The sequence below is a fragment of the Puma concolor genome, chromosome B2, assembly GCF_028749965.1.
Source record: "Puma concolor isolate L17-30 chromosome B2, mPumCon1.1.hap2, whole genome shotgun sequence".
Lineage (NCBI taxonomy): Eukaryota > Metazoa > Chordata > Mammalia > Carnivora > Felidae > Puma > Puma concolor.
Genome location: NC_141671.1, coordinates 124,989,779 through 125,015,931, shown reverse-complemented (window position 1 = coordinate 125,015,931; position 26,153 = coordinate 124,989,779). Strand labels below are relative to the sequence as shown.

The following is a 26,153-nucleotide window of genomic DNA, read 5'->3' as shown; positions in this document are numbered from 1 at the left end:
GGTTATTCATAGACTTTTTAAAAAGAAATGCTATAGCAGCCATCCTTTCCATACCCAGAGTATTTCTTTTTCTTTTTAAAGTTTATTTATTTTGTCAGAGAGAGAGAGAGTGGGGGAAGGGCAGAGAGAGAGGGAGAGAGAGAATCCCAAGCAGGCTCCACAGTGTCAGCACAGAGCCCGATGTGGGGCTCGATCACATGAACCATGAGATCATGACCTGAGCCGCAATCAAGAGTCAGGTGCTTAACTGACTGACTTTCTTTTTAATCTGTTTTTCTGTAATGAACATTAACACCCTAGGTAAAGTAACTCTACAAGCAGAGGTATCAGCAAATGCATAGAACCTGGTATTCCTCTTTTTTTCCTAGTATTTACATTCTGTTTTACCAGCCCTCTTACTACCCCCTTGTTCCTACTTCGGAAAATTATGAGGGCATCCACTTTTACAATCCTCTCTTTGTTTTCCAGTCTGCCTCCATTAGTTTAGTTCCCCTCCACTGGCCTGCCTTTGATCCTCATCTGTCTGTTGTACTATAGCAATATGCCTGAATTTTCCTGGCTGACAAACTGGTGTGCTAAATGTTTATTTTATCCTATGAGAAAAATAATTTTATTTCTGGCCTTTAAGTTACCTTTAAGACATCCACTTAGAAAACTGTGCTGTTATGTAAGATCTAGTGATAGAGCTGAAAGCATCCAATCCTAGTTTTTCCTTCCATCAGTGAACTAGGAAATTGCAATCCTGCATGCTGGCTGTCAATTAGCATTATCTCCATTTGTTTTAGATCCAGACAGGCGGTCAGTTTCCACCATGAATCTTTCGAAACATGTCGATCCCGTCATTAGCAAGCGGCTCTCCTCTTCATCTGCAACTTTACTAAATTCTCCAGATAGAGGTACAGTCAAAAGGAAAACAAAACAAAAAAAAAAGTGTTCTGTTATTTACTTAATGCTTCTTTTTTTTTCTGGATGTTTACAGCTAAAAATCAGCATCTGAAGTTGCTTTCCCTACGTTTCTTAAATAGGAAGAACAAAACTTCAGAATAAAAAAGCAGTAAGCGGCTGAGCAGCATTTCCCTTGCGACAAGAACCTTGCTCATGTTAGAACTTGGCTGAATGGTTGCATTTAGCAGTGATGAAAGCGGTGCTTCTCAACTTTTTAGTAAATGAGTTTACAGCTCCAGAAATCACCCACTTATCCACCAACATGCAAATAATCTTTGTTACGAACACTTACTTTACTTCAATCATATTGTCTTTGACTTTTCATCTGTACTTTGGGAATTCCAAGCTTTGACTTTCTAAAAAATCTTCTTAAATGATTCATGTTGGTAGATTTCATTTTACTGTTTGAGTTCTCATTTAACAAAACCTTACTGCATTTCTTGTGTGTGTGTGATTGGTTTTTGGTGTCCATTCATTTTGCTCTTAAGGGATTTGGCCTGACTTCAAGAATATATCCTCATTGAAGTTTCCTAAAACTTTTAATAATCGTATCCCTCCAATTAATGTTTTATTTGAATTTTGAGTTTTATTCATCCCATGGATTTACAGTACATGAATTTTGAGTTATTTATGAAATTAAAGTTTTATTTTGCGTATTTATATGTCATAGAAGGAAAAAATCAAGTTTTTAAGATAAGCTTCGGTTTTACAGAACTAAGATTTTAAATTAGAAAACCAAAGAATTGTTGTGCAATATGAAAACATATACTCTTTAAAAGTAACAAAATCGTGGTTATTTTTGAATGTTTTATTAAGAAACTGGGAAACGTTCAGTCTTTAAAAAGAATGCAATGTGTGCATGTTCTGTGTGTATGAGTATTCATATATTTTGTATTGTATAAAAGTTGTGTCATTGTAATGTACAATATTATACCTGTTGTTATTTTATAACTAATAACTACTCTCTTAAAGCAGTAAATGTTTGAATAACTTCCTATTCTTGCCTTTTAACCTGCACCATTCCTTTTTTTTTTTAACTAATTTGCTCAACTATTAACTAAATGATAACTAGTAAATGATGATTAACTAAATCATTGATATTAGACATGTAGTCAAATTTGGGGCCTTTTAGATGTTAGAGAAAAGTATTATGAACTAAAACTCCTTTCATAAATAGGCCTTATTTTCAAACCCATCCCCTTAGTATAAAATATAGCATGTGAATGCTATTCTTACAATTGTCTACTCATCTTTTCTTTGGATTTGGTCACTTACTCAGCACTTTAATGTGTCAACCCATGTCTAAGACAAACTGCAATTGGGATTTTACAGTGCTTTGATGTCAAACCTTGCTTACTGCCTCCTACAGTTTCACAGCTGAAATTGGGGTAGATGTGCGATAAACCAAACAGTACATCCTACTACACTTCTGTGGGATGACAATGATCTTTCAACTAGCAAGATGTTTTATAGATTCTGTGTGATAGTATCTAATTGGATATGGTTTTTAAAATTTTTTTTTAATATTTGTTTATTTTTGAGAGAGAGAGAGAGCAAGCACACATGCGGGGGAGGGGCAGAGAGAAAGGGGAACAGAGGATCCGAAGCAAGCTCTATGCTGACAGCAGAGAGCCTGATGGCAGGGCTTGAGCTCACAACCTGTGAGATCATGACCTGAGCCAAAGTCGGACGCTTAACCAACTGAGCCACCCAGGTGCCCCTGATTGGATATTCTTTTTTTTTTTTAATGTTTACTAATTTTATTTATTTTTGGGGAGCGGAGTGCGTGGGGGATGGGTAGAGAGATGGGGAGACACAGAACCCAAAGCAGGCTCCAGGCTCTGAGCCATCAGCACAGAGCCCCACGCGGGGCTTGAACTCACAAACCGCGAGATCATGACCTGAGCCAAAGTCGGACCCTTAACCAACTGAGCCACCCAGGCTCCCCTGCATCCTCTGTTCTTACCCCCATGGGTGGTGCCCTTCCTTAGATCGACTCTGACTGTATGTGTGCTTTTTTAGGTGAGGTTAAGGATCAGGGAAAGTTCAATAGCCAGTTCATAGCGAGGGCCAAGAAACTGCCCCTTGAATCATTCACGGGGCCCATCAAATTGAATCCTAAGCTGAACTTAACAGAATCAGAGGGAAAGCACTAAATTTGGGGATTCTGCTTCTCTGGCCCCTTGTCAGAAGAATTGTGAAACAGTTCCTGGGTCTAATAGGCAAGGTCAAGGTTGGCCAGGAAGGAGGATTCAGTTCATCCAGGAACTTCCATATGGTCCACGAAACAATTTTTTTTCCTTTTTTTTAAGTTAGACAAATCCTCAGGGCAGTGAGGAGCCTAGGCCTTTTAATGAGAATAGAAATTCTTCTGAATTTGAACTTCTCTAATTTAAAATTTAAGTAATTTCGTTAATTTGCTTTTCTGCTATTTTTAAAAGTTGGTGTTATGCTTTATTATCAAGTTAGGAAGCATTCTTATCAAATTATTAAATTAGAAGCTTTTACAGACAAATCCAGTAAAGGGAATATACCATTACTAGATTGTCTGAGCTTTCTCAACCCTATAGCACAGGGCTTAAGGCTGATATTAAATTGAGGTTCTGGTGCTATCAGGGTTCAGCTGGAATGCTCCACTGGTTATTAAAAATACTGAAATATTTCCATACCATTTGGTGTAAATATCCACTTCCTCAAGCGGTGCTTCCCCAGGTCCTCCAGAGCTAATGCATGGCATCCATTAGCTCTGTGCCTGTGCCTTACCTGTTTTTAAATATTTTTATTATCACACTTGAATATAGTGTCATATAGACTGATAAAATGACCTGAGTTAAAGGAAACCTCTAATTACCAAAGATCTTTTTTAATTGCTGCAATAGAGGGATTTTTGCCACTGGAGATTTTTGCATTAAAAATGTGTTTCTTCATATTCTTAAGCTACCTACTTACCCAGTTTTTTTTTCCCCCTCAAGAAAGAATAGGGAGTTTCAAAAAAGCAGGAAATGAAGTTGCCTACTGTTTGATTAGAATTAGACCATACATTTTTCCTTAGAATCTAGATCACAGGGCATGGTGGTAGACCTGACGCTGAATTCTGCCCACAGGCATCTTCTGTTTGACTGGAGTAGGGTGTTTTGTTCTTTAAGTTGAATCCATTGCCATCATCCTAAAAATGGAATATATCAAGTAACATTTAGGTTTCCTACTTCTAATGAAATATCAGGATGTGGCGACACTTGCCTGATTTTTGCATGACGCTCGTCTGAAACTGAACAATGATTTCCTGCTTATGGAAGAAGGTGGCAGTGCAAATACCTCTAATGTTCATGTGCCTCCCCTGGTCCACGTGGTCTATTATAGGAATTGTCAATATCTCCTTTTTAAGTGCTTAAGTAGGATCAATACTATAGAGTTGTTTCACAAGAATTAATATCTCTTCCTTCATCTTAAAATCAGGCCCTGCTAGGTGAAAAAAAAAGAAAAAACCATAAACAATAAACTAACTCCTGTCCTAACCTTTATTAAAAAGTCGTCTTATGGAAGACATCTATCTCTATCTTGTTCAGGGCATAGTAATGAATGCAGAGGAAGGGGAAACATGTTTCTTCTGGCAAAAGCTTTCTTTCACGGTGTCAGAGCTATAAAACAAATTTCTTCAGATTTGCTTTAAACACAAGTCAGAGAAGGTTTTTAATCTTCCTTTGAGGCAAATTCTTTGGTTGATGCTTTAAAGTCTCACAGAAATAAAGTTAATGAACTTCTTAATCCAGGGGGAAAGAAAAGAGCTTGTCTTTTCAATGATAAACCATCTCTGCAATTCTAAGCCAGCCCTCCTACAGAGTTTATCAGGGAAAGGAAGTATTCCTCTCTTTCCTTTCTCATCTACTTGAAAATATAGTTCTTTTGAAGATTTTCATGTATCCTCATCACCTTTCCCAGTGGTTTTATTCTGTGAATGTATTCCACTTTTAGTTTGCTTTAAATTCTGTGACTGATGCCCACATGCACACTGCCGTGGTATAGTATGTAACAGCACTTATTCCCTTATGTGTTCTACTTTGTAGCTATTTCTATATTATATGTGCAATTGTACGTATACAACATATAGCATCTATATTATTCTTTTATTTGTGTTTATCAGATAAGATTCAATTTAACTATGAAGACTCTCCTAATAACAAAATCTAATAAACAATTCACTAATTCTTAAATTCACCATAGCCTTGATCAAAATAGCTTCTTTTTAAAAATAAAGTCAGGAACTTAAGATGCTTTTTGGAGGTTGGTAATTCCTTTCAAGTAGGAGGAGATATTTTTTATAACAACATTTAACATCAGGTAACTTCTGTTTAACTAAAACTAATTTTCTAGAATTTAGATGCCATTTCTTGAAAATTCAACATATAAAAGGTTATTAAAAAAAAAAAAAGTCACTCCAGAGACAACAGGATGTACACCTGCTGTTTATGGTACCAAACAGAAGTGGCCTTGTCAGGTTTAGACAGTTTTAAAGATTTTTGTAAGTGACTTGGAGTGTATTCTAAAATAGAGACAGATGATCACTTTAGTGATATTTGCAGGATTTTGCCAGCTTCTTTCCTGATATTTTTGGAAAGTAGCTTCTATATTTTCATGGGCCACCACTCAAAGCTAACAATATAAGCAAAATAGTTAATTTATGATTAGCACGTATATCCTGACAATGGTCTTGCCAACCAAGCCCCAGTACAATTTGAGACTATATTTCATTGCGTTCTTCTAAATTTATTTTCTGGAGCCTTCCCACACCCACTGGTAATTTCCACCATTGAGTTTATATTGGCTTTTGGCTTTTCTGTTTAATTTTATCTTGCTTCAGGTTTACCCTCATTCTCTGCCAAAATGTTTATGTTGTTGCCAAACAGGGACCTGAAAGAACCTGGCTTGCTGAATGGAAAAGTCAAAAGGAAATCCCACACAGAACTTTGCCTGGGTCCTCTTTCATTTTATTATCTCTCACTTCCCCCAAGTGCCGAAGCCGCAGTTCATGACATCTGGCAGAATGCCATGGAGACCCTTTCTGTCTTTACTGATACAGAAATGCAGTCTTTCATTAGCTGCCAAAGCCTCTGTTGGAGTTGATCGTTCAGGGTACTTAGGAAGCCCTTGGGTTGACGTGTGTGCCTTCAGCCCACTGCCCATCCTGATGAGGGCCGATAGGTACGACTACATCCCAAACCTGTGGTCGACACGCTATTTCTGTTTTGTTACTTGTTCGTTCCTAAAGGAGGGTGGTTAGCAAACTCTGCATCCATAACACTAACATCTTGAAGAAAGGCAGCATTATGGAATAGCTCCTCCTTTAGGCAGAGTTCCTGTCTCCCGGTCTCTCTGCCGACTATCCTCCCTGGAGAGCCTCGTCTCTCCAAGGCCTGGCACGTGGAAGCCATAAGTATGATGTTCTTGTGCACTCTCCTGCCCCTGGAAAGAATTCCTCTAACATCTTGCTTATGTGGTGACGTTTAGCTCGCCGCCTGCAGCTCAGCCCATGGGAGAGCAGCGTTGTTAACAGACTGCTGACGCCCACACATGCGTTCCTGGCCAGAAGCAAAAGCGCGGCTGCCTTGTCTGGAGACCCAGGTAAAACTGTTCGAGGTGCAACTTTCTTGGTGAGGTCAAGTCCTCTTTCGGAAGCACATCTGAGCCTCCAGCATTCATCATAATCACGTCTCCGTCTTTCCCAGTGTGTTTGCTTCTCTCTCCTTGGGTGCAGTGGCTTTGAAAATGTCTGCCGGTGTTGGTTTCGCGGCCCTGGTATTGTTCCCTCCTTAGCATCCACCTAAGCATCTTACCTGGACCCCAGATGCCAGGCAAACCAAGGGTGTCCCTCCTTGTGATGAGATGGCTTCAGATGCTTCCGTGTGTTTGTGACATCACCAGAAAGACCTATCCCTTTCCCACCGTTCTTTCTGCCCCTGCATCTGAGCACATGATCAGAAGTAGACATAATTTAATACTAATATATTGACTGAGGAATAAAATCAGAGCCCAAGTCAATTTAAGCGAGAGTTTCATGATGTGGCTGTGGGCGAGCTACTTCCCCTCCCTGTGCCAGTCTTTCTATGTAATCTAGGAATTAGTACCCTCTCAAATGTCTAAGAGTTGTGGGGAAGGCTAATTATAGTGTTCTCATTTGTTGCATACTTTGAAAATATGGAGAATGTGCCAAACACTGGTTATTGTAATTAGTTATAACTCCTCTACGTTTTTGAAATGCAAAGCATGCCCGAATAAGCCAATTAGTTTAATGAGAAGTTAGTAGAGAGCCGATATCTCGTTGCAAAGAAAGATACGTATTTGGCTTTTGGCAACATCTCCTTCATAGTGAGCCGGTTTGGTTTTTCCCAAATATCTGTGGGCACAGTTGGTAGATCTCCATAACCCGTCTACCAGCCCTTGTCTTTGGCACTTAGGAAATTACACAGCCTCTTCATAAAGTTCCCTTTAAAAATATTTTGCCTCCGCAAGTCTCTTCGTGATCATTAACCCTCTTTACAAATAATTCTTGGTGGTTTTATGATTTTTTTTTTCCATCCATGGCGCCCCAGTGAGCTGATAACAACCCTAATTCTCACAGTATCCGCCAGGAGGCGGTCAAAAATCAAGTAGACATTCCTACCACCTGCGTGTGGAAACCAAGTGCACAGATTATAAGTGACTTCTGCTAGAGCCACTTAGAATTCTAATTGGTGATTGGGTCTCAAACATGCTTATCCAACCTCCGTCCTCGGCGCCCTGGAGTAATGCTCTGTGTGCAGTGTGTGTTCAATTAGCTGGACCACAGTGTTCTGTGTTTTCTGCGAAAGAACTCTCCTGTCAGCTGTCACATCACATCCGAGATTTTTTTCTGGAGCAAAATGTACAGCTTATTTCAAGATCGTTTATTTTCTGCCTATGAGTGTCATGCTTCTACGCAAGTCATGAAAGTTTTTCCGTATGTCCAGCTAATTGGGGAACCTTTAAAATTGCTTCCATTCCTGTTTCATAGGATCTAAATAGTTTAGGGCTCTCATGCTTTGGAATCTCCACGCTGTATGTAGCTTCATGCTAACTGCCTGCCTCACAGCTGAAAAAGTGTCTGTCTTTGCAGTTTCTGTCACCACTAACTTGTGTCAATTCTCTCGCTCCCCCTCCAGTGTTGTCCAATGCCATTTCCTCATTTTCCACCCCCCCCCCCACCTTCCCACCTTCCTTCTTCATTGTTACACTCAGTCAGGGTGCTTTTTACCTGCTAACTGGCTGTTCTTTGCCACTTTCCCATTCTCCTTTTCCACAAATTTTGATACATTTCTGTAATTTACTTTAGTGTGAAGCAATGCATAGACCTTCAGTTGAGTTGCTGGTCTTATTAACACATTCCTTAGATCATTGTTACCTGTTAGTTGAATTGATACGGCCTATATTTAATGACCCAAAACTGTTGTCTTTAAATTTTTTTCCCATTTGAAATTATGTATATAAACATCGCTTGTGTTTCTCTTGTCAAAAACACTTTATCCATCGCTTTCATTTTGCCACCTGCTCTCCTCAACTGTTCTTTCTTTCCATTTTACCGTTGTGCCTTGAGTTCATCATATATCCCATTGCCATTGGCGAGAGGATGCCCTACATCAGAGCCAGGGTTACGTGGCAGATGAAGACAGCCACCCTTTCCCCTAGAATGTTTGGGGATTGCAAACTCCCAGAACAGGCAATAAGAGCACTTGAAATTTGGAAGTCTCCTACCTCTTATTTGTGGCGACAGGTCTGGGTTGACTTCACCATGCCCATTTTTAAAAAATACACGGAAAATACCTGTGATTATTAGAGCTCAGGATGAAATGAGTTGATACATATAAAACATTTAAAGTAGTACCTACACATAGTGGTGCTCGATAAATGTTATCATGTTTCTATTTGCTAATTTTTCACTTCTCTATGCTGCACTCTAACCATTTGTACTGCATTATCTTTTCTCTGCACCTTTTCATACAGCTCATTTAGAAACTCTTGAATAAACAAGATTAATGCACACTTGCTACCAAAAGTAAGAGGAAGTAGAGATACTGTGGAAGACTTTCTGGTAGACACTCCAGACAAGAATTTTTGTGTTTATTAAGACTACTTTGGGATACAGAGGGCACTCTGGGAAAATAAAAATAACAGCTATATATTATTGCCCTTACTCTTCGGAAGGGCAAGATACATTTTTTTTTTTTTTAAAGACAATTAATTGATTTAAAGGTTTCAGGATTTTCAGTGGTTGCTGTTCGGAACAATGAATTCCATGAAACATAATATTCTTAGAATTTACAGTGTTTATTTTAGCCAGGCGATGTTCCTTGAACAATTAAATTTGAGGAATTCTGTACAAGCTACACTAGATAGATTTGAGGGTATTTTCTCCCTTTGCTCAGTATTACCTCACTGCTAGAATAAAGAATGAACAGAGAGGCATGATGAGCTTGGCTTACACCCATGATCATCTCAGGAAATGCCCCCTGAAGTTATTTTCCACTGGAGGAAAATGATATCATATTTCTGTGCTGCTTTTTTCCTGTCAGACCCCTGGCCTCAACAGGGCTGTTGTCTAGGGTTTTTTGATCCTTGAGCGAGGCAAATGACCTCTGGCCATGCCCCCCGGGCAGTATGTGCCTCTCCTGGTCCGTAATCTCACGGAGGTGCTCTGTGCCAGGATGTTATTCTTTAAATGCGTTTGATTGGCTTGGAAGAGTTTTGCATTAATTAACTCTTCATTGGGAAATGCAAATGCTTTTTTGTGGGACTTGACCGAATGGTTATGTTCAGTTTTCCCTGTGATCACAACAAGCCAAATGAGACAAGGTTCTCCTTTCTCAAAATAAAGGCATCTTCCTTCGTCATTAAGGTCTGAAGCCAAGCTTTATGTCAGTCCCAGGTAAGATAAACATATTCTTTTAAGGACAACAGGGGAGGGGGGGGTGGTTGCAAAGTGTTTTAGTTTATCCTGAAGAAATAGAGTTCTGTTTTCAGAGGACTGGAAAAGAGAATACAGTGTCTAGTTTATTCCCAGCCTTGACCATTCAGTGATAACCAGAAGATACTACAAATCATTTAATGACAGAGCACATGAATAGATAAGCCATCTGATCAACTTTCTGTCTGTAGATAAGTAACAAGTATTTCTTGTCTCTATAATTCCAAAATTCCCAACTTTTGAGTTTTTAATTTATTAATAAATACTATTATACATAGCTGAACTAATGGTCTTTTTAAAGGTTTGCTACAATGGCTTTAAGTGGGTAAAGTCATTTTATAACATCATCCAAACACCTAGTATTCTCCTCAGAAGTCAGGTTGAATTGTCTTACTCTTTTGCTGGAGAACAGGATTTCTCAGGTTCTGAAAATGAACCTTGGAACCTTCGTACCCACACTTTGGATACCTATGTAGTGTTCTATGAATTTCCTTAAACCCATTGTTCCTCAGAATCATGTGATTCATGGCAGTGTCCCTGTGAATGTGAATGGTCAGAAACTATGTGATTTTCAAAACCTTTATCAACCTGAGTAAAACTGTAAAAGCTATTCGTGACTCAACTTTATTTTTGGCAATTCTAACATGTTTATGTTCTATTCATCATTTTAAATGATTACGTCCCACTTCTGCATAAATTCTATTGCTTGTTATACACCATCAAATGCCTTGGCTTTTGGGAAAACCCATCAGCTATGCATCTGATTTGCCTTTAAATAGACAACACATTTACAAAATTTGTTTCTGGGAATTATTAGTTATCTTTGTGACCAGTCTTAACTCCTGGTAAGACTTGGTCACTTAACATTATAAAAATTCTTTCCACCAGCTATTGAACTTCACCCTGGAAATAGCTGGAATGTCTCTTGCTTGCCTGCTTGCTTGTTTCCTGTCTTTCCACCTTTTGTTCCATCTTAAAGCTAATTGGGAAAAATCTAATTGTAAACAGTCCTTATGTAAAAGTTATCTGTCACTAATGTAGCATTTTAGCAGAACCATTATTTCATAGGAAGATAAGGCCATTGGCTTTCTATATGAGATTACATCTGCGTCTTTAATTGGTGTCTAAATAGCCAAATAGCTTATACAGTCTAGATTTTTCACTTGGACATGGCTTCTCTTTGGACACACTGTAAACTGATAGGACTGTCAGGAGAGTTGAATATGAAGGCTCTGGACACCTTTAGGTAATAACATCTTCTCCCTACTTTTCTTTCTACCTCTGCTCTGCTCCTTTTCCTGAACCTGCTTTTGGCTTTCCTTCACCTGCTCCTCTGGCACTCTTGTGTGTAAAACAATCACCTGCACCCTAGTTATCCCCATTTGTCCTCGTTCAGCATCTTGCAGCCCCATCAACATCATGCCCTACAAAGCTGCACACTCTAGAAATCTGACGGATCGACCCAAATTCTTGGTAACACCGCCAGAGGGCTCTGCGCGAAGGAGGACTGTTCATGGCACAGTGGTGAGTAGCCGTTGGGAACAGCCAGGCATGTCTGTGCGGAGTGGACACCACCCTGAGGTGCGGTGTGGGTGTCGGAGTGGGAGGTGCCCACCCCTGGGCAGTGGTGTCCCACGCTTTCTCTCCACTTGGGAGTTTTGTTCCCCCTAAAAACGTGAACTTGAAGATGAAAACCATTCTTTGTCTAAGTTTGTGCGAGTGGCCGAAGTAGCACACGGGTGCCTCCGTGCAAACCAGTGCAATGCCAGGACACTTTGACATTCCTGAAAGTAAGAAACCCTTTGACGGAGGTCAAAGGGCCTGGGCCCCTGCCTCTGCGTGTTATTAAGCCCCCATATCCAGAAGCTGGCTGAACTCTCAGTGTGCTTCACCAAAAAGCAAAATAAAGAATTTTTGTCTGCCTAGCTCATCCCTCCCTGTCAAGGCCCAGATCTGAAAATATAGTGACAAAAGTATTTTGAAGACACTAGTGATTTGCTAAGTAACTAATCCTTGAAAGGCCACTGGGCTGTGTTACAGACTCTTGTTTTGCAAGTGAAGAATATAATTTGTACTTGGCATTACTGGCAAGGTGGCTGAGCTGACATTAATGTTCACCTCTGATTAATTTCATGCCATAAATGCAATGAGGTAACTCGTATGTCTCCATGCATCTTTCTTCCTCAAACTCTGTGCTATTTAGTATCCGTTGAAAGGAGCGGACATTGTTGTGTGGTCTTCAGTGATTGTACTGTAGTCTTGAAGGGCTCCCCAGTCAACCGGAAGACCTCGTTGCCTCTCTCCCATAGTAATACCGTGACCTGTTTAATGAAAGGCTGAACGATTTTTTTAAAATCTTAACTTCCCAGAGCAGTTCAGATTTATAAAGCTGGTGGACACTTAAAAGGATTTTGTGTAGCTGTTTGAGGATAATTTGAGGCTTGTGAGAGCTCGATGGCTTTGCCTATGGGCTGTTTTCTTTCAAGCCCCAGGCTTTCAGGAATCAGTGTTTAATTCATGATTGAGTCAGACTTCCAGCCCTACAAGCTAAAGGTGAAACTACCTTTGATGTCTGGGTAGTTTTTCATCCTTAGCGCATTGGTGCTTCAGAGTGCCTAGCTGTAGATAAAAAGCAATAGTTGGGGTGAACACCTTGGCCCCCAAAGGTTGAGTACTTATTGGAGAGGGAAAAGTACTTACCAAAGGAAAAATACCTTGCTGCGGATAAAAACACAACATAATACACCAGGAGGGGAGGATGAGAGCTGACCCTTGGCCAACAGATTAAATGAGAGGGATTTGTCATCACATGATCCAGAAACTCTACTGTCTCACCCATTTTTTATTTTTTTTAACGCCTTCCTCTTTCTATATTTGACTTACTGGTTGTCTTTTCATCTCTTTACGACCAAATGTTTAGGCAAATACCTATTTCCGGAAAGTGACTCACAAGTCACTTTTGCCCCAGAGCTGCGCTGTGGAATTCATTTGAGCAACCAGCAGCAGTTGGTCATGGAAGCACTTGAAAAGTGGCTAGTGAGAATGACAAAGAATTTTAAATTTAATTTCCTTTTTAAAAATGTTTAATTACAGTAAAAAAAAATACATATAACAAAATCTACTGTCTTAACCGTTTCTAAGTGTACATTTCAGTAATATTACGTATATTTTTCAGAACTTATTAAATCTTGAAAAACTGAAACTATGCCCACTAAGGAACAACTCCCCATTTTCTCCTCTCCCAATCCCTGGTAACCCACCATTTATTTCAGTTTCTGTTTCTTTGAATTTGACTAGTGTAGATACCTCACACGAATGGAATCATACAGTATTTATCTTTTTGTGACTGGTTTATTTCACTTTGCATAATGTCCATCCATGTTGTAGCATGTGACAGGATTTCTGTCCTTAAGGCTAATAAAACTGCATTGTATGTATGTATGCATATACACAAACACACGCATATACACCACATTTTGCTAATCCATTCATCCGCTGATGGACATTTGAGTTGCTTCTGCCTCTTGACTACTATGAATAGCACAGCTATATATGTGGGTAACAGATCTCTTTCAAGACCCTGCCTCCAGTTGTTCTGGATATATACCCAGAAGTGGGATTGCTGGATTTTGTGGTCATTCTATTTCTAATATTTTGCCCTACTGCCATATTGTTTTCCATAGCAATGCCCCATTTAACTTACGTTCCCCCAACAATATAGACGGGTTCCGGTTCTTCCACATCTTCACCAACACTTGTTATTTTCTTGTGAAAATCATAATGGTGTGAGGTGCTATCTTACTGTGGTTTTGATTTGCATTTCCCTAACAATCAGTGATACTGAGCATCTTTCTATGTGCTTGTTGACCATTCACATATCTTTTTTTGGAGAAATATCTACTTAAGTCCTTTGCTCATCTTTTATTCTTATTCTTTAATTTGTTTAATCTTTATTTTTTTTGTTGTTGTTGTTGTTGAGTTGCAGGATATTTACATATTCTGGATATTACATGTTCTGGATATTAATCTCTTTTCAGATATATGATTTGCAAATATTTCTCTTTCTGTAAGTTACCTTATTACTCTGTTGATTGTATGTATCCTTTGATGCACAGGAGTTTTTAAGTTTGATGTTGTCCCATTTGTCTCTTTTTGCTTTTGTGGCCTTTTGGTACCATATCCAAGAAATCATTACCAAAAACAATGTCACGAAGCTTCCTCAACTTTCTTGCAGGAATTTTATAATTTTAAGTTTTACATTTAGGTCTTTAATCCATTTGGAGTTAGTTTTTGTATATGGTGTGAGGTAGAGTCCAACTACATTCTTTTGCATGTAGATACCCAGTTTTCTCAACACCGTTTGTTGAAGGGACTATCTTTTCCCCACCGAGTGGTCTTGGCACCCTTATCAAGGATCCTCTGACCATATACACAAGGATTTATTTCTGGGCTATTTCATTGGTCCATATGCTTATCTTTATGCCAGTACCGCACTGTTTTGATTATGTTTTGAAATCAAAAGTACAAGACCTCCGACTTTGTTCTCCTTTTCAAGAATGTCTTATCTACTCAGGGTACCTTGAGGTTCCATATGAATTTAGGATTAATTTTTCTATTTCTGCAAAAACAACACTGGATTTTGATAGGGATTGCATTGACTCTGTAGTTGCTTTCGGACAGTGTTGACATTTTAACAATAAGTCTGTCTTCTATCTAGTCTGTGAACATAGACTGTCTTCCCATTTTGTCTTCTTTCATTTCTTTTGTTTTGCAGTGTACAAGTCTTCTGCCTTCTTGGTTAAGTTTATTCCTAAGTATTTAATTCTTTTTGATGCTGTTACAAATAGAACTGTTTTCATAATTTTATTTTCAATTTTATTTAATTTTAGTTAATTTAGACCGAAATTCAAATAGCCAAACGTGGCTAGTATATTGGACAGCATGGATGTTGATTATGTCAGTCATCACAGAAAGTTCTATTGGACTTCAGTCTGCTTTGGAGTATTTGTCTGTATTATCTCTCTTGAAAGTTATTTGTATTCTAAACCTAACTCTAATTGGAAAATGAAAGTCTTTGTCCTGCTGGGAAACTTGCCAGCACCATTGACATGGGCACCTTGCTGTGCCTTCCACCTTAGTGTAGCCTTGTGGAAATTATTAACAGGGAAGATTATTGTAGAGACCGTTGGCTACTAACTCAGATCAGGACGAGGATAAGGAGTGCCTTTACACGTGTGGTCCCCAAATAGGTGATTGGGTGCCAGACCAATGAAAAGACATCTAAAAGAACTAAGAGAGTAAAAGCATCTACCTACCTGAGAGGATGTTATCTTAAGTATGGGGCATTTTTCTAAACTGCTCTTTCCCTGTTTCCCCTACCCCTTTAAGGTGGTCAGTTTTGGGAAAGAAAGAATTGATTCAATGCCACTTTAAAAAAAGAAGACTTTTTTTTTTTTAATGCAAAAAGAAGGATTATACAGATCTTTGTAGGTTCATTCCCTCAATGCCTGTCTTAAGACCCAGATGATGAAATTCATCCGTGTATCCCCCGCATCACGAGCTACACTTCCGGACTTATTTTCCCATTCAGATCTCTCCTTAATTTGACTTCAACCACATTCAAATGTTTCCAGAAAAAGGAAAAAGCTACTTGAGGTGCATAACCCCAGCTTCTCTTGGGAAGAGCCCCAGGCCTTCCACTCTGGCACTGATATTCCCAAGGCATAATTGCCACCCTCTATCCCTTCCAGAAGGGTCCCATGTGCTGGCTGACACTTTTGTGCCCAAGGACTACAGCTGCTCTCTGAGCCCTCACCTCCCACCTTCTGGGACCAGAAATGGGGGCAAAGGATGGTCGTGCAGCCACAAGTGATATAGAGCTGGCACACATCTTGTAAAACTTTTTCCTGCCCCAGTCTTCATTTGTTTTATTTAGAAATCCCGGGAAGACATTGAGTATTATTTGATACTCATATTTTTCCCCCACCTACAGCCCAGTCAAGCAACTAGAATGCTTCTAAGGAAAGTGGAGAGGAGCAATTAGAAGGGACACTGAAGGGAAACAAACGTGGGAAAGGAAGGAAGAGGGGAGTTGATGCTTGTACCGGGCAGAAAGAAGAGACGGTACACTACCAGCTTCTTGGCCCTGCGGCTAGATAAGACAAAGTTCTGTCCCTTTCCTTGGGCTCTCACAGTCTGCTTTCCTGCAAGGATCCTAACAGAGTTAAGGACTGACAGGTGCTTGCACAGGTGTATCCAGTGAGTATCCATTCCCAGGCCAGAACATTGTTGGCAAGTTTCAGATACTTAGAATTAGTCTTTCTTGCTCTGTGCTTTTTTGTTGTTTTGTCGTTGTTGTTTTGTTTTGTTTTGGTCTTTTTGTCTTGGCTGACTATACATTATCGGAACACTCTGGGTTTCCCTTTGCTCATTTCGAGTTAGAAAAGGTATCACTCTCTGGCTGAATTTATAGGATGCAGCTAGAAAAGGGATGATGTTTTGACCCACTCTGCCATTTCAATTTTATCCTTAAAGAAGAAGATTAAAAATAGCTAGAATTCTTCACCTGGAACATAACTTTTCCTTCAAGAGCAAGAGGACATTAGGTGAGAAAGGACTTATTTATGTAGTATCAGTATAAAGGGGAAAATATATTAATGTCTGATGTAGCAGACAGGTATTATTTAAAAAAAAAAAAAAAAGACTGCAGTTATGTCCATGTTCCAAGGTGGAAAAAAAGAAAAAAAATGCTAAAGAATTAAAAGAGGGGGGAGAAGGGAATGGAAGTGATGTTAATTTTGATATTTGTGCGGTTTGAACCAGACAGTGAGAGATTTTGCCCCAGCTGATTTTAGGCACAAAGTATATATAGGTGCTTTCTAAGAGTATAAGTGTGTATTTTTTTAAACAACTATAACTCCAGATCAGACATCCAGAGCTTTATTATTAGTGTCAGATTGTGTTAATTCAGTTGACAATATTCAGTGTTAAGCTAACAAGGGCTTTTTGTGGGAGTGGAATGGGTCTAAATGACAAAAGTTGGAAAATTTCCAAGAAGTCACTCAGTGGGTTGTGGCTCCACTATTGAATACTGTGAATGGGATTGTCCCACTCCTATAGCAAAATCTAATTATTGTGTTTCTCTGAACTTAGGGCTATAAAAGAGACAGAGAGAGAGAAAACCTCCCGTTCCAACCCACGTGTGGCATTCGGAGGGCTCTGTCTCCATCTCATCCCAAAGTAAGATCACCAGGGCCCTCCCGACTTTGGTAAGCGAAATTTAAGAAGCTGGCTGGGTTGTTCCATGTTGAAGAATTTGTAGCCTCTGTCCTCTGAAAGGAAACTATTCTTTCTACGCTGTTTGGCATTGACGTCAGGAATAATATTTTTTCCTTGGAGGAAAAGAAAAAGAAAACAGGAAAGAGTCTAGAGTGAATATTTTTGTGTTTGCTGCATAAAAAGCAAATACACGCAGCTAAATATCTTCGTTTCTTTTCCTTATTGTTCTAGTACTGTTCCTTAGTGTTCTAGTACTATCATGGGGTAGAAGTGTGAGGAAAGGAAGGTTCGGGAAAGCCTACCCTGATGTCTCCCGTTCTCTTGCCACTGTTTGTCACCCAGGCTTCCATCCAAGTCCTTTCCTCATCTGCCTGGCACACCCAGACCAGCCTCCTCCTTGCCTCCCGGATCAGTCAAAGCTACCCCTGCCCAGGTCCGGCCCCCATCCCCTGGCAACATCCGCCCTGTCAAGAGAGAAGTCAGAGTGGAATCTGAGAGAAAAGAGCCCGAGAAGGAACCCCAGAAAGTTGCCAGTGAGCCATCACTTAAGGGCAGAGCACCTTTAGTGAAGGTGGAAGAAGCCACAGTTGAAGAGGGGACACCTGTCGAACCAGAGGCTGCTCCTGGTAAGATTCGGCTGACTTGTGATGGAGTGTGGGTTGCTTGCTCTTACTGGGGACTTGGAAATTTTATTGAGGTTAATTTTGCAAACTTTTCCTAAGTGTGATTTTGTTTTACATACAAAGAATCATCCAATCAAAATCCTATTTTTGGAGCCATAGTATATTAATTCAGGTAGCGTTTATGACTCCTTTTATTGGCTGAATCCAGTGTTTCACAGAATGTGGTGTTCAGACCACCTGCATCAGGATCGTTTGTATTCGTTATCTATTGCTGTGTAACAAATTTTGCTAAAACTATGCAGCTTATAACAGCAGTTACTATGTCATGTCACACAGATTCTTGGATCAGGAGTTTGGAAGCAGCTTCGCTGGGTTGTTGGCAGGTGGTGCATACACATGGCTGAGCTCCATTTCATGACACATGAACCTGGGTTACTTGATATCCTTACAGTCCATCCGCTGGACTTCCTGGCTTTCCCCAGAGAGCACGATCTGAGAGAGAGCATCACGAGGAAGCCACACCTTTTGTGCCTAGTCTCAGAAGTCCTACACACAGAAGTCACAATTTCGGTCATCTTCTATTCATTAGAAGCAAGTCACTAGGTTCAACTTACACTCAAGGGAAGGGTGTGAGTTCCACCTTTGAGAAGGAAGATCTTACGGAAATATTTTTGATCCACGATTTCTATGATGTTTTAATGTACAGAGCCCTGATCCTACCTCAGACCTACTGAATCCAAGTATATGCTAGATCCAGGGAGTCAGAGAGACACTGAGCTTCGCCATCAATTCCGGTGCAGGACTGCCAGACAAAATACAGAATGGCCAGTTTTCCTGTGCCTACGGGAGTTTCAGGACCCCTGGCTAGCCTCTATGCTTGACAGAATTTGTTTCAGAAGACCCAATGGATCTCCTCTCTACCAGGCGAAACCAGACACTATCTAGAATTTAAAAATCACCTCGAACTAGGAATTCAGTATTTCTTGTTGAAAATTGTCTTCGTTCAAAAGTTTTCTCCTTAAGACTTAATCTGAAGGTAGGTGGTAGGAGCAAAGAAAGAATAGATGACTCAAGACAGGCAACAGTGTCGTTAGACAATGGAAGAGTCCAGTATTTGTTTGCATGGAAAGGGGTAGAAGAGAAAGGCCAAAAAGTGTCCTGAGGACAAAGAAAAAATGTGTAGGGGCAGAAGGAGATAGGTGAATCTTGAGAGGAGGATCTAGAATGCTAGAGATCACATCTCACAGCAGGTGCATCTGCGTGGACTCCCTCCCGGATCAGCTCTCTCGGCCGTTTCCTGAATCTGAATAAGGCCATGGGACTTGTGCTCCATCCTGGCATCAGGACAGACAGTGGAGCCCCAAATGTATGGGAATACTAGCACTGGCTCCTGAAGAGGCCTATGGCTCTTCCCACCTCAGACCTGGAGACAGCTATGGGTAGACAAAAGGGACCTCTTCGTCAGGTGTCATCTTCCCAGCCTGAATCTGGGCTCGTGGCAGAGATGCTGAGGAAACTCATAGAAAGGCTTTAGTCCTCTAGTAATGGTCACTAAGAGAAGGAATCTTTTTAATGTAACGAAAGGTAAATGGAAGATCTCATCTTTTTGCTCAGGGTATAACTTCCCACAGAACCTAACATGAGGCTCTCTACCGAGTACACACTCGATACATGTTGTTAACTGATGAACTTGTATAAAAATAGGACTTGGTGACAGAGCGTCAGCCCTGTAGGATGGCTCACTTACACATGCACCTTTTTGTTATGTTGCTTGGTTACAAATAGAATAGGGTGAAACCATGAGAACGGGCAGTAATAAACATTCCCTTTTCTTTTACAATGATGAATTCTAGGCCTGGGGTGTGGGGAATGCTAGTTTTTGTTTTGTTCTTTGGGTTTTGTTTCCAGTTGGTTTTCTCGTTGTACCTGTTTGTACAGCTGCTTCAGCCCCAGCCGTGGCCCCCTCGGCCCCCGCTCCAGCGCCGGTCCCAGCCCCAGCCTCAGCCCCAGCCTCGCCATCCACTGTGACTGCTTGCGCTTCTCCCAAGACCTCTGCGGGCACCACCGACCCGGAAGAGGCCACGAGGCTGCTAGCTGAGAAGAGGCGGCTGGCCCGGGAGCAGAGAGAGAAGGAGGAAAGGGAGAAGAGGGAGAGGGAAGAGCTGGAAAGGTAAAGCGGTGACCGTGCTCAATGAGCGGTGACCTCCTAGGGATACCTGGGATTAAGTCTTCCGTCTGAGAGACACGAGAGGTGGTGGCAGTCATGATGGTGAACGGATTAGCTGCTTCACAATCGTGTCTCTGACCGCCAAGTGATTTTTTTTTTAAATCACATTTTCTTATTATACTGACAGTGCCACAACACTGATGGGGAAAGGCTTCAAGGAAAAAAATCTGTCCATCATCTTACCAGTTTTCAATAATTGGAAGAGTGGATTTGAGATCATCCTTTCCAGTCTCTGAACAGTGTGCAGGTTTATAAACGTACATAAGTATGTACACACAGACATCTATTTACATAATTCTAAGCACAGTGGAGGTACAACTGTGCACTCTGATTTTTTTTTACTGAACGTATTTCTGATCTCCATATTTCCTTATTATCTTCCTAATTATCGTTTTAAAGCTGCATAGTAAGAGTTCATGGTTTCTTCTAGATAGAACTCTCAGAGTAGCTGGGTGAGACAGTTAATGCGTCCACATGATTACCTGCTAGTTTGCTGGAGGGACAGTTTGCTTAGTTGGCCTCCTCCTGGGGCTAAAAAAAACCAATGTCAATGCAAATTGTTCTTCAAATAAGCACAACAGCACCTTGGGGGCGTGGGGGGTGGGGTAGGGAGGACCACAGCCCCTGTGCTGGCAGCGATCTTGGACGTTCCCTACCCTTGATCCCAACTGGACTCTTACATGGTCCACCTTCCTCCTGCCCTGTAACGGAACATTATAACCTTTGTTTATTTACAAAGCTTTCCTTGCGGGGAGGGGGTCGAATTCATTAGTAAAATGTCTCGTTAGTGGATTAAACAAGTCTCGGCCTTTAAGGATAATTAAGTTGCACGGACTTCCACAAAACAAGCGCTCCTCGAAATACTAGTGGTCTCGTTTTCTGTTTACTACAAGGCCACATGAGGCCGGAAAGATGAAGCATGGAGGGTCGCTTCACGTTTTGACCACGAACCACGCTGAGCGTCCCCAGTGGAGATTCCCCCCCTCCCCCAGCCCTCAGAACAGACTGCCCCTGCTGGAGCCACAAACCCGAGCCTCTGTCCAGGGAGCCCCCCTCGCATGTCTTATTGCAGACAAAAGAAAGAGGAGCTGGCGCAGAAGGTGGCGGAGGAGCGGGCGCGGCGCGAGGAGGAGGCCCGCCGGCTGGAGGCCGAGCAGGCCCGGCAGCGGGAAGAGCAGCTGCGCCGGCAAGCGGAGGAGGAGCGGGAGCGGCGCGAGCGCGAGGGCGAGGAGCGCGCGCAGAAGCAGGTAGGGGTCCGCCCGGCGGGGCCCTGGGGAGGGGGGAGAGTGTCCAGGGCGGTAGGGTGCAAGTCCTCCCGCCCCGTCTCGTGCACGCGCTCGCCTCTTGCACTTCTCCGCGCGCCCGCGCGCCCGCACCTCCTGGAGCCACCTCCTCACCCCCCCCCACCCTCACCCTCACCCCAGAGATGGGGCAGCGAGCAACCCTGCTGGCCAGAAGCACAGGCCGCCTTCTTGTTTCCAGAAGGAAGAAGAAGCTCGCGTTCGGGAGGAAGCAGAGAGGGTCCGGCAGGAGCGGGAGAAGCACTTCCAGAGAGAAGAGCAGGAGCGCCTGGAAAGAAAGAAGGTGATTGCATCTAACGCGGAAACCTGGGATGCTAACTGTGCCCATTCTTCCCCAGACTTGAAGCCACGGGAGGACCCAGACATTAGCTCACTGCTCTCAGAAAGCACGTGTGTTCTGCTCGTGCTCTGCTTGTTTAATCCACTAACGAGACATTTTAGTAATGAATTCGACCCCCTCCCCGCAAGGAAAGCTTTGTAAATAAACAAAGGTTATAATGTTCCGTTACAGGGCAGGAGGAAGGTGGACCATGTAAGAGTCCTGTTGGGATCAAGGGTAGGGTAGCTCTCAGGATTCATCATCTCCTCCAAAGAAATCAGTCTTCATAGTGGGGCGCTCACCATAAACAGTTCCTTCTGATTCATGTGCCTTCAGTCAGTTCCAGCTTTGTGAATAATGCCAATTAGGCCAAAGCAGTTTGTATTAGAATTACCCAAAGTAACAGACGTGTTTTAATGACCCATTTGCTTAGTCAGTGAAATGTGCCAGGCTAGCCTTCTTTCTGGATTTGATCCTTTTGCTCAATTCTCCCTTCCTTGTAGCGACTTGAGGAGATTATGAAAAGAACAAGACGAACAGAACCTACAGATAAGGTACTGAGATGGCCATTTTTAAACTATTCCTAATAACTTTTTTTTCCTTTCACTTCTAACTTTAACATTAAAAAAATCTCTTTTTTTTTTTTTTTGTAGAAAACTGTTGATCAGAGAAACGGAGATATAACCAAGGGAGCTCTCACTGGAGAAACAGGTATTTGCTTCAGTGAATTCAAATAAATTCAAATGTAGACAAGAGTTTTTGAATTAACTCTCTAGAGATCAGGATATCTCTTGATTGGTTACACACAAAAAAGTTACTCATTGATGTACAGAAGCTTAGGTGTGTGTCCTCTAGTCCGCAGATTTTCCCCTTATGGAAAATGCTCTTGCATTTGTGGCAGATGTTTTGTCATTTTAGTTTATACTCTAATGGTGTGCTTAATATCTTAAATCATTTCACATTATAAGTATCCGTATCTGTGGATATAGATTTGTATATCCCTGTGTGTATACACATAAATATATATACACACATAATGAGAAGAATTTTGTTGGTGTTATAAAATTAAATTTCATTTATCATTTACTGTCTGCTAAATTAGCGTGTATGTATATTTGCTCTTAAGTACTCTAAACGTACACATTTTGAAAACTTGTATTTACAGCAGTTCTCAAAAAAGAATTTATGCTTTTTTAACTTCTGATTTCAGAATAGAGTTAAAGTTAAAAATTTGTTAAAATTTCATTAGAAAGTTGTTGAGACCTATAGGCTTTGGACAGAGATCATTAACTTCTTGGTGATTTTCAAAGAAATTTGCTTTAAATAAAAGTTGCCTTAGTGTGTTAGTACCCAGGTTCAATTAGTATTTATTAAGGGGCCTCTTTGTGCCAGGATGTATATACATCCTGCATACATTTTCTTGTTAAACTTCCACTGCAGCTTTGTGAGGTTGAGTGCTTTATCTTGGAGTCAGCAAGCATTTCCAGAGACCTGCCATGTGCCAGGCCTCCTTGCAGGTGCTGGGAGTCCGTGGGACAGGCCAGGCCAGTTCCCTTCCCCCGAGGAGCAGCGTGACCAACCCAGCTCCCAGAGCTGAAGTGCAAGCTCGTAACTCTTCCTCTGTGATCCCACGTCGTCTTCATGATTGTACATACAGGTGGTGGGTAGAGAGCCCATCGTGTAGCCTTCCTCTTTCCTCATCTGCAATATCAATATGATAAGAAAGGACCAGAGATACCCCACTTTCCTTTGCTGTTTTTTTTTCTTTTAAGACTGGACTAATCAAATGATTTCATGATTCCTTCATAGTAGACTTTTCATGGTTTTTAAAGATGCCCTAATTATATTTGTTTGGAAGATAACCCTTGTGATCGCCTATTAACCCCACTGCATTATTGCAAATCTTGTAATACGTGGCGACTCTATGAAGGCGTAACCCCCCGTGAGTCATCAGAATGAGCATTTTAGGATATAAATTGCACCATCGCAGGGTTATTTGAGGGGCTGATGCTGTAGTTCATGCATGGCCAGTTTCCTTGTTTTTTTTCTTTGTTTTTCCATCTTCCCCCTTCCTGCTATTCCCTTAACAATTCTTTCAGTATTCTTTGTACCTCAGCTCGAGAATCCACCAAGGCAACAGGGAAGGTGAAACTTGCCAATCATCCTATCTGTGTTTATCAACACTCACAATAAGTCTGGTTTGAGTTCATATGCTGAAAAGGGCCTGAGGTTTATCTGGCTAACAAATATCCCTCTTTGTCCAGTCCCATATGTGGTTGAGGGCTGAATGCTGTTGCCAGGGCTCCAAAGAGAATTCGAGGGCAGGCAGGCAGGTGAGTTTTCAGACCTATCGGTAATCTCTGAGGCTGCCTACTACCAATTTGGCAAATTCTGGCATCTTTAATAAAGTTCAGTTATCAGACTCCCTGTACCTCTAGCAGCGTTACTGAGCTCGTGCTATGCTGTGAAATGAGACTTCCTTGGAACTCGGACCTTTATGAAGGTTTACAAGACTTTAAGGAACCCAGGCCCAGATTTTAGAGTCTGTCATCAATATTGTTGGCTTACGCTGGACTGCGAACCAACTGTTCGCACTGAATGAAGAGGTGGCACAGCTAGGTACAGTTCACTGGCCTTCCATTTGTGAAACCCTTATCTTCTGAGTGCACCTAGAATTAAACTGAGTTTAAGAAAATATTTCTCATCACTTGAGGTAGTTCATGGTGATTTGCTCCAAATCTAAAGATACTCACTGTCAGCCTGATCAGGTCAGCTTACTGCTGTCTTCACCAGTTGCTTTGGTTTCAACATTATATACTTTCTGTCCAAAGTCTGTTCAGTGCAAGCAAAAATAACACCCAACACTGATTGCCACCCTCATACCGCGCTGGACACTGTCGTAAGTACTCCGCATATGTTAATACATTTAATTCTCCCCATAGTGCTGTGAGGTAGGTATTCTTATCCGGGAGGAAATGGGAGGCACCGAGTTTGTGGCCTGCCCAAGGTCACACAGGTGGTAAGTAGCAGAGCCAGGAGATAAATGCAGGCACGCTGGCTCCTGGGGTTTGGGTTTGACCATAGAGTAGTAGTAACCCTTTGTCCCATCCTCTTTGCTGTTATGTTCAGTGGTATCTGCCCTTCCGTGTCTGACAGACTCTTCAGGAAATGGAGAACCAGTGGCCAGCCCACATGCCGTTACCTCACACCAATCAAAAGTGACTGTGGAGAGGTGAGTTAGACAACCGGGTCTTTTCTACCGATGCGCATTAGAGCAGAGCACTAATCCCACCAGAACTTCTTAGGCCTGATGGAATTCCAAAATGTAAACATAAAGATTTATTTTTATTTGGGTTCATTAACTTTGGGTAAAGCTAGTAACTCCATACTCAGAAAAAGGCAAAATATCTTTTTACTGAAGTCCTTAAATATGATAGGTTTGGGGTGCCTGGGTAGTTCAGTGGGTTAAGTGTCTGACTCTTGATTTAGGCTCAGGTCATAATCTCATGGTTGTGGGTGGGTGGCTCAGGTCATGATCTTACGCGCTGAGTGTGGAGCCTGCTGGAGAACTCTCTCTCTCCCTCTCTCTTCACCTCTCTCTCTCTCTCTCTCTCTCTCTCTCAAAATAAATAAGCCATTAAAAAATATATGTGGATAGTCAGGTCTGTGTGTGCCTGTTAAAGAAAATTACGGGGAAGAATTTGTTTGTATATATTTAACATGATCTAGACCATATTCATATCCTTTGATGGCATATAACTGCTGTATTTTTACCATACAGAATGTTCTAGTAAGTCACAGTTGGTTCTCCAGTAAAATAATTTCGATGCCAATAATTCTTATATTGGTAGTAGGGCTTCTTATAGAAGAAACAAACGGTTGCTAACAACAGTCAAGAAAGAATTGTGGGTTGAAAAAAGATTGCCTTTCTCTTCTTTGGCATTTATATCGACAGCATCATAAGAGCACTCTCAAAAATGAAAAATCAGGGTGATCCTAGCCTAGGCCTAAAACTCCAGTCATAGAGAAATTTTAGAAATATTTGTAATACTGTTCAAAAATTTCAGCTATGACTTTTTTTAATGTACTTAGTTATATTCTATAAGTTATCCTGTCTTTAATGCCAGAGTCTTTGTTGCCATCAGAAAATTGAAGGTCTTCAAGTTAATTTTTTTCTTAATCTAAAACCACACATTGCACGACATTTTGTAATATTGGCAGCAATGAAAAGATGAGTCATCCTAAGACAGACATCCTAAGATGTTCATAAGTCATAAGACATCCATTGATATGTTTCTGGAACAGTAAAATCTTTATTTTTCCCACTATAATACCAAAGAGAGGAACTTTCCTAAGAGAGATCTTATTAATAAGCTTTCAACTACGTTGAATAAATTTATGGTCATTACCCAAGATATATATTAAGTCATACTTTATTCTTTTAGTTACAGCTTGATTTTCAAATAAAATATTCATCCCCAGCCGC

The 26,153-nt window shown here is 41.1% G+C and overlaps 1 protein-coding gene across 10 annotated transcripts in view; it reads left to right on the top strand.

The window, feature by feature from the left end:
• MAP7 (microtubule associated protein 7) overlaps window positions 1-26,153 on the top strand; it is a 179,135-nt gene that overhangs the window by 141,781 nt on the left and 11,201 nt on the right. For 4 of the 10 annotated variants that reach the window (XM_086707952.1, XM_086707948.1, XM_086707953.1 and 1 more), the window contains 11 exons: window positions 786-896; window positions 6,451-6,564; window positions 11,292-11,443; window positions 17,072-17,187; window positions 17,540-17,823; window positions 19,759-19,990; window positions 21,120-21,294; window positions 21,530-21,631; window positions 22,171-22,221; window positions 22,321-22,378; window positions 24,797-24,899. In XM_086707952.1, the coding sequence (XP_086564078.1) occupies window positions 786-896; window positions 6,451-6,564; window positions 11,292-11,443; window positions 17,072-17,187; window positions 17,540-17,823; window positions 19,759-19,990; window positions 21,120-21,294; window positions 21,530-21,631; window positions 22,171-22,221; window positions 22,321-22,378; window positions 24,797-24,899 (1,498 nt within the window). The remainder of the gene's footprint in view (window positions 1-785; window positions 897-6,450; window positions 6,565-11,291; window positions 11,444-17,071; window positions 17,188-17,539; window positions 17,824-19,758; window positions 19,991-21,119; window positions 21,295-21,529; window positions 21,632-22,170; window positions 22,222-22,320; window positions 22,379-24,796; window positions 24,900-26,153) is intronic. The other 6 variants (XM_086707956.1, XM_086707949.1, XM_086707954.1 and 3 more) reach the window with 4 other exon arrangements.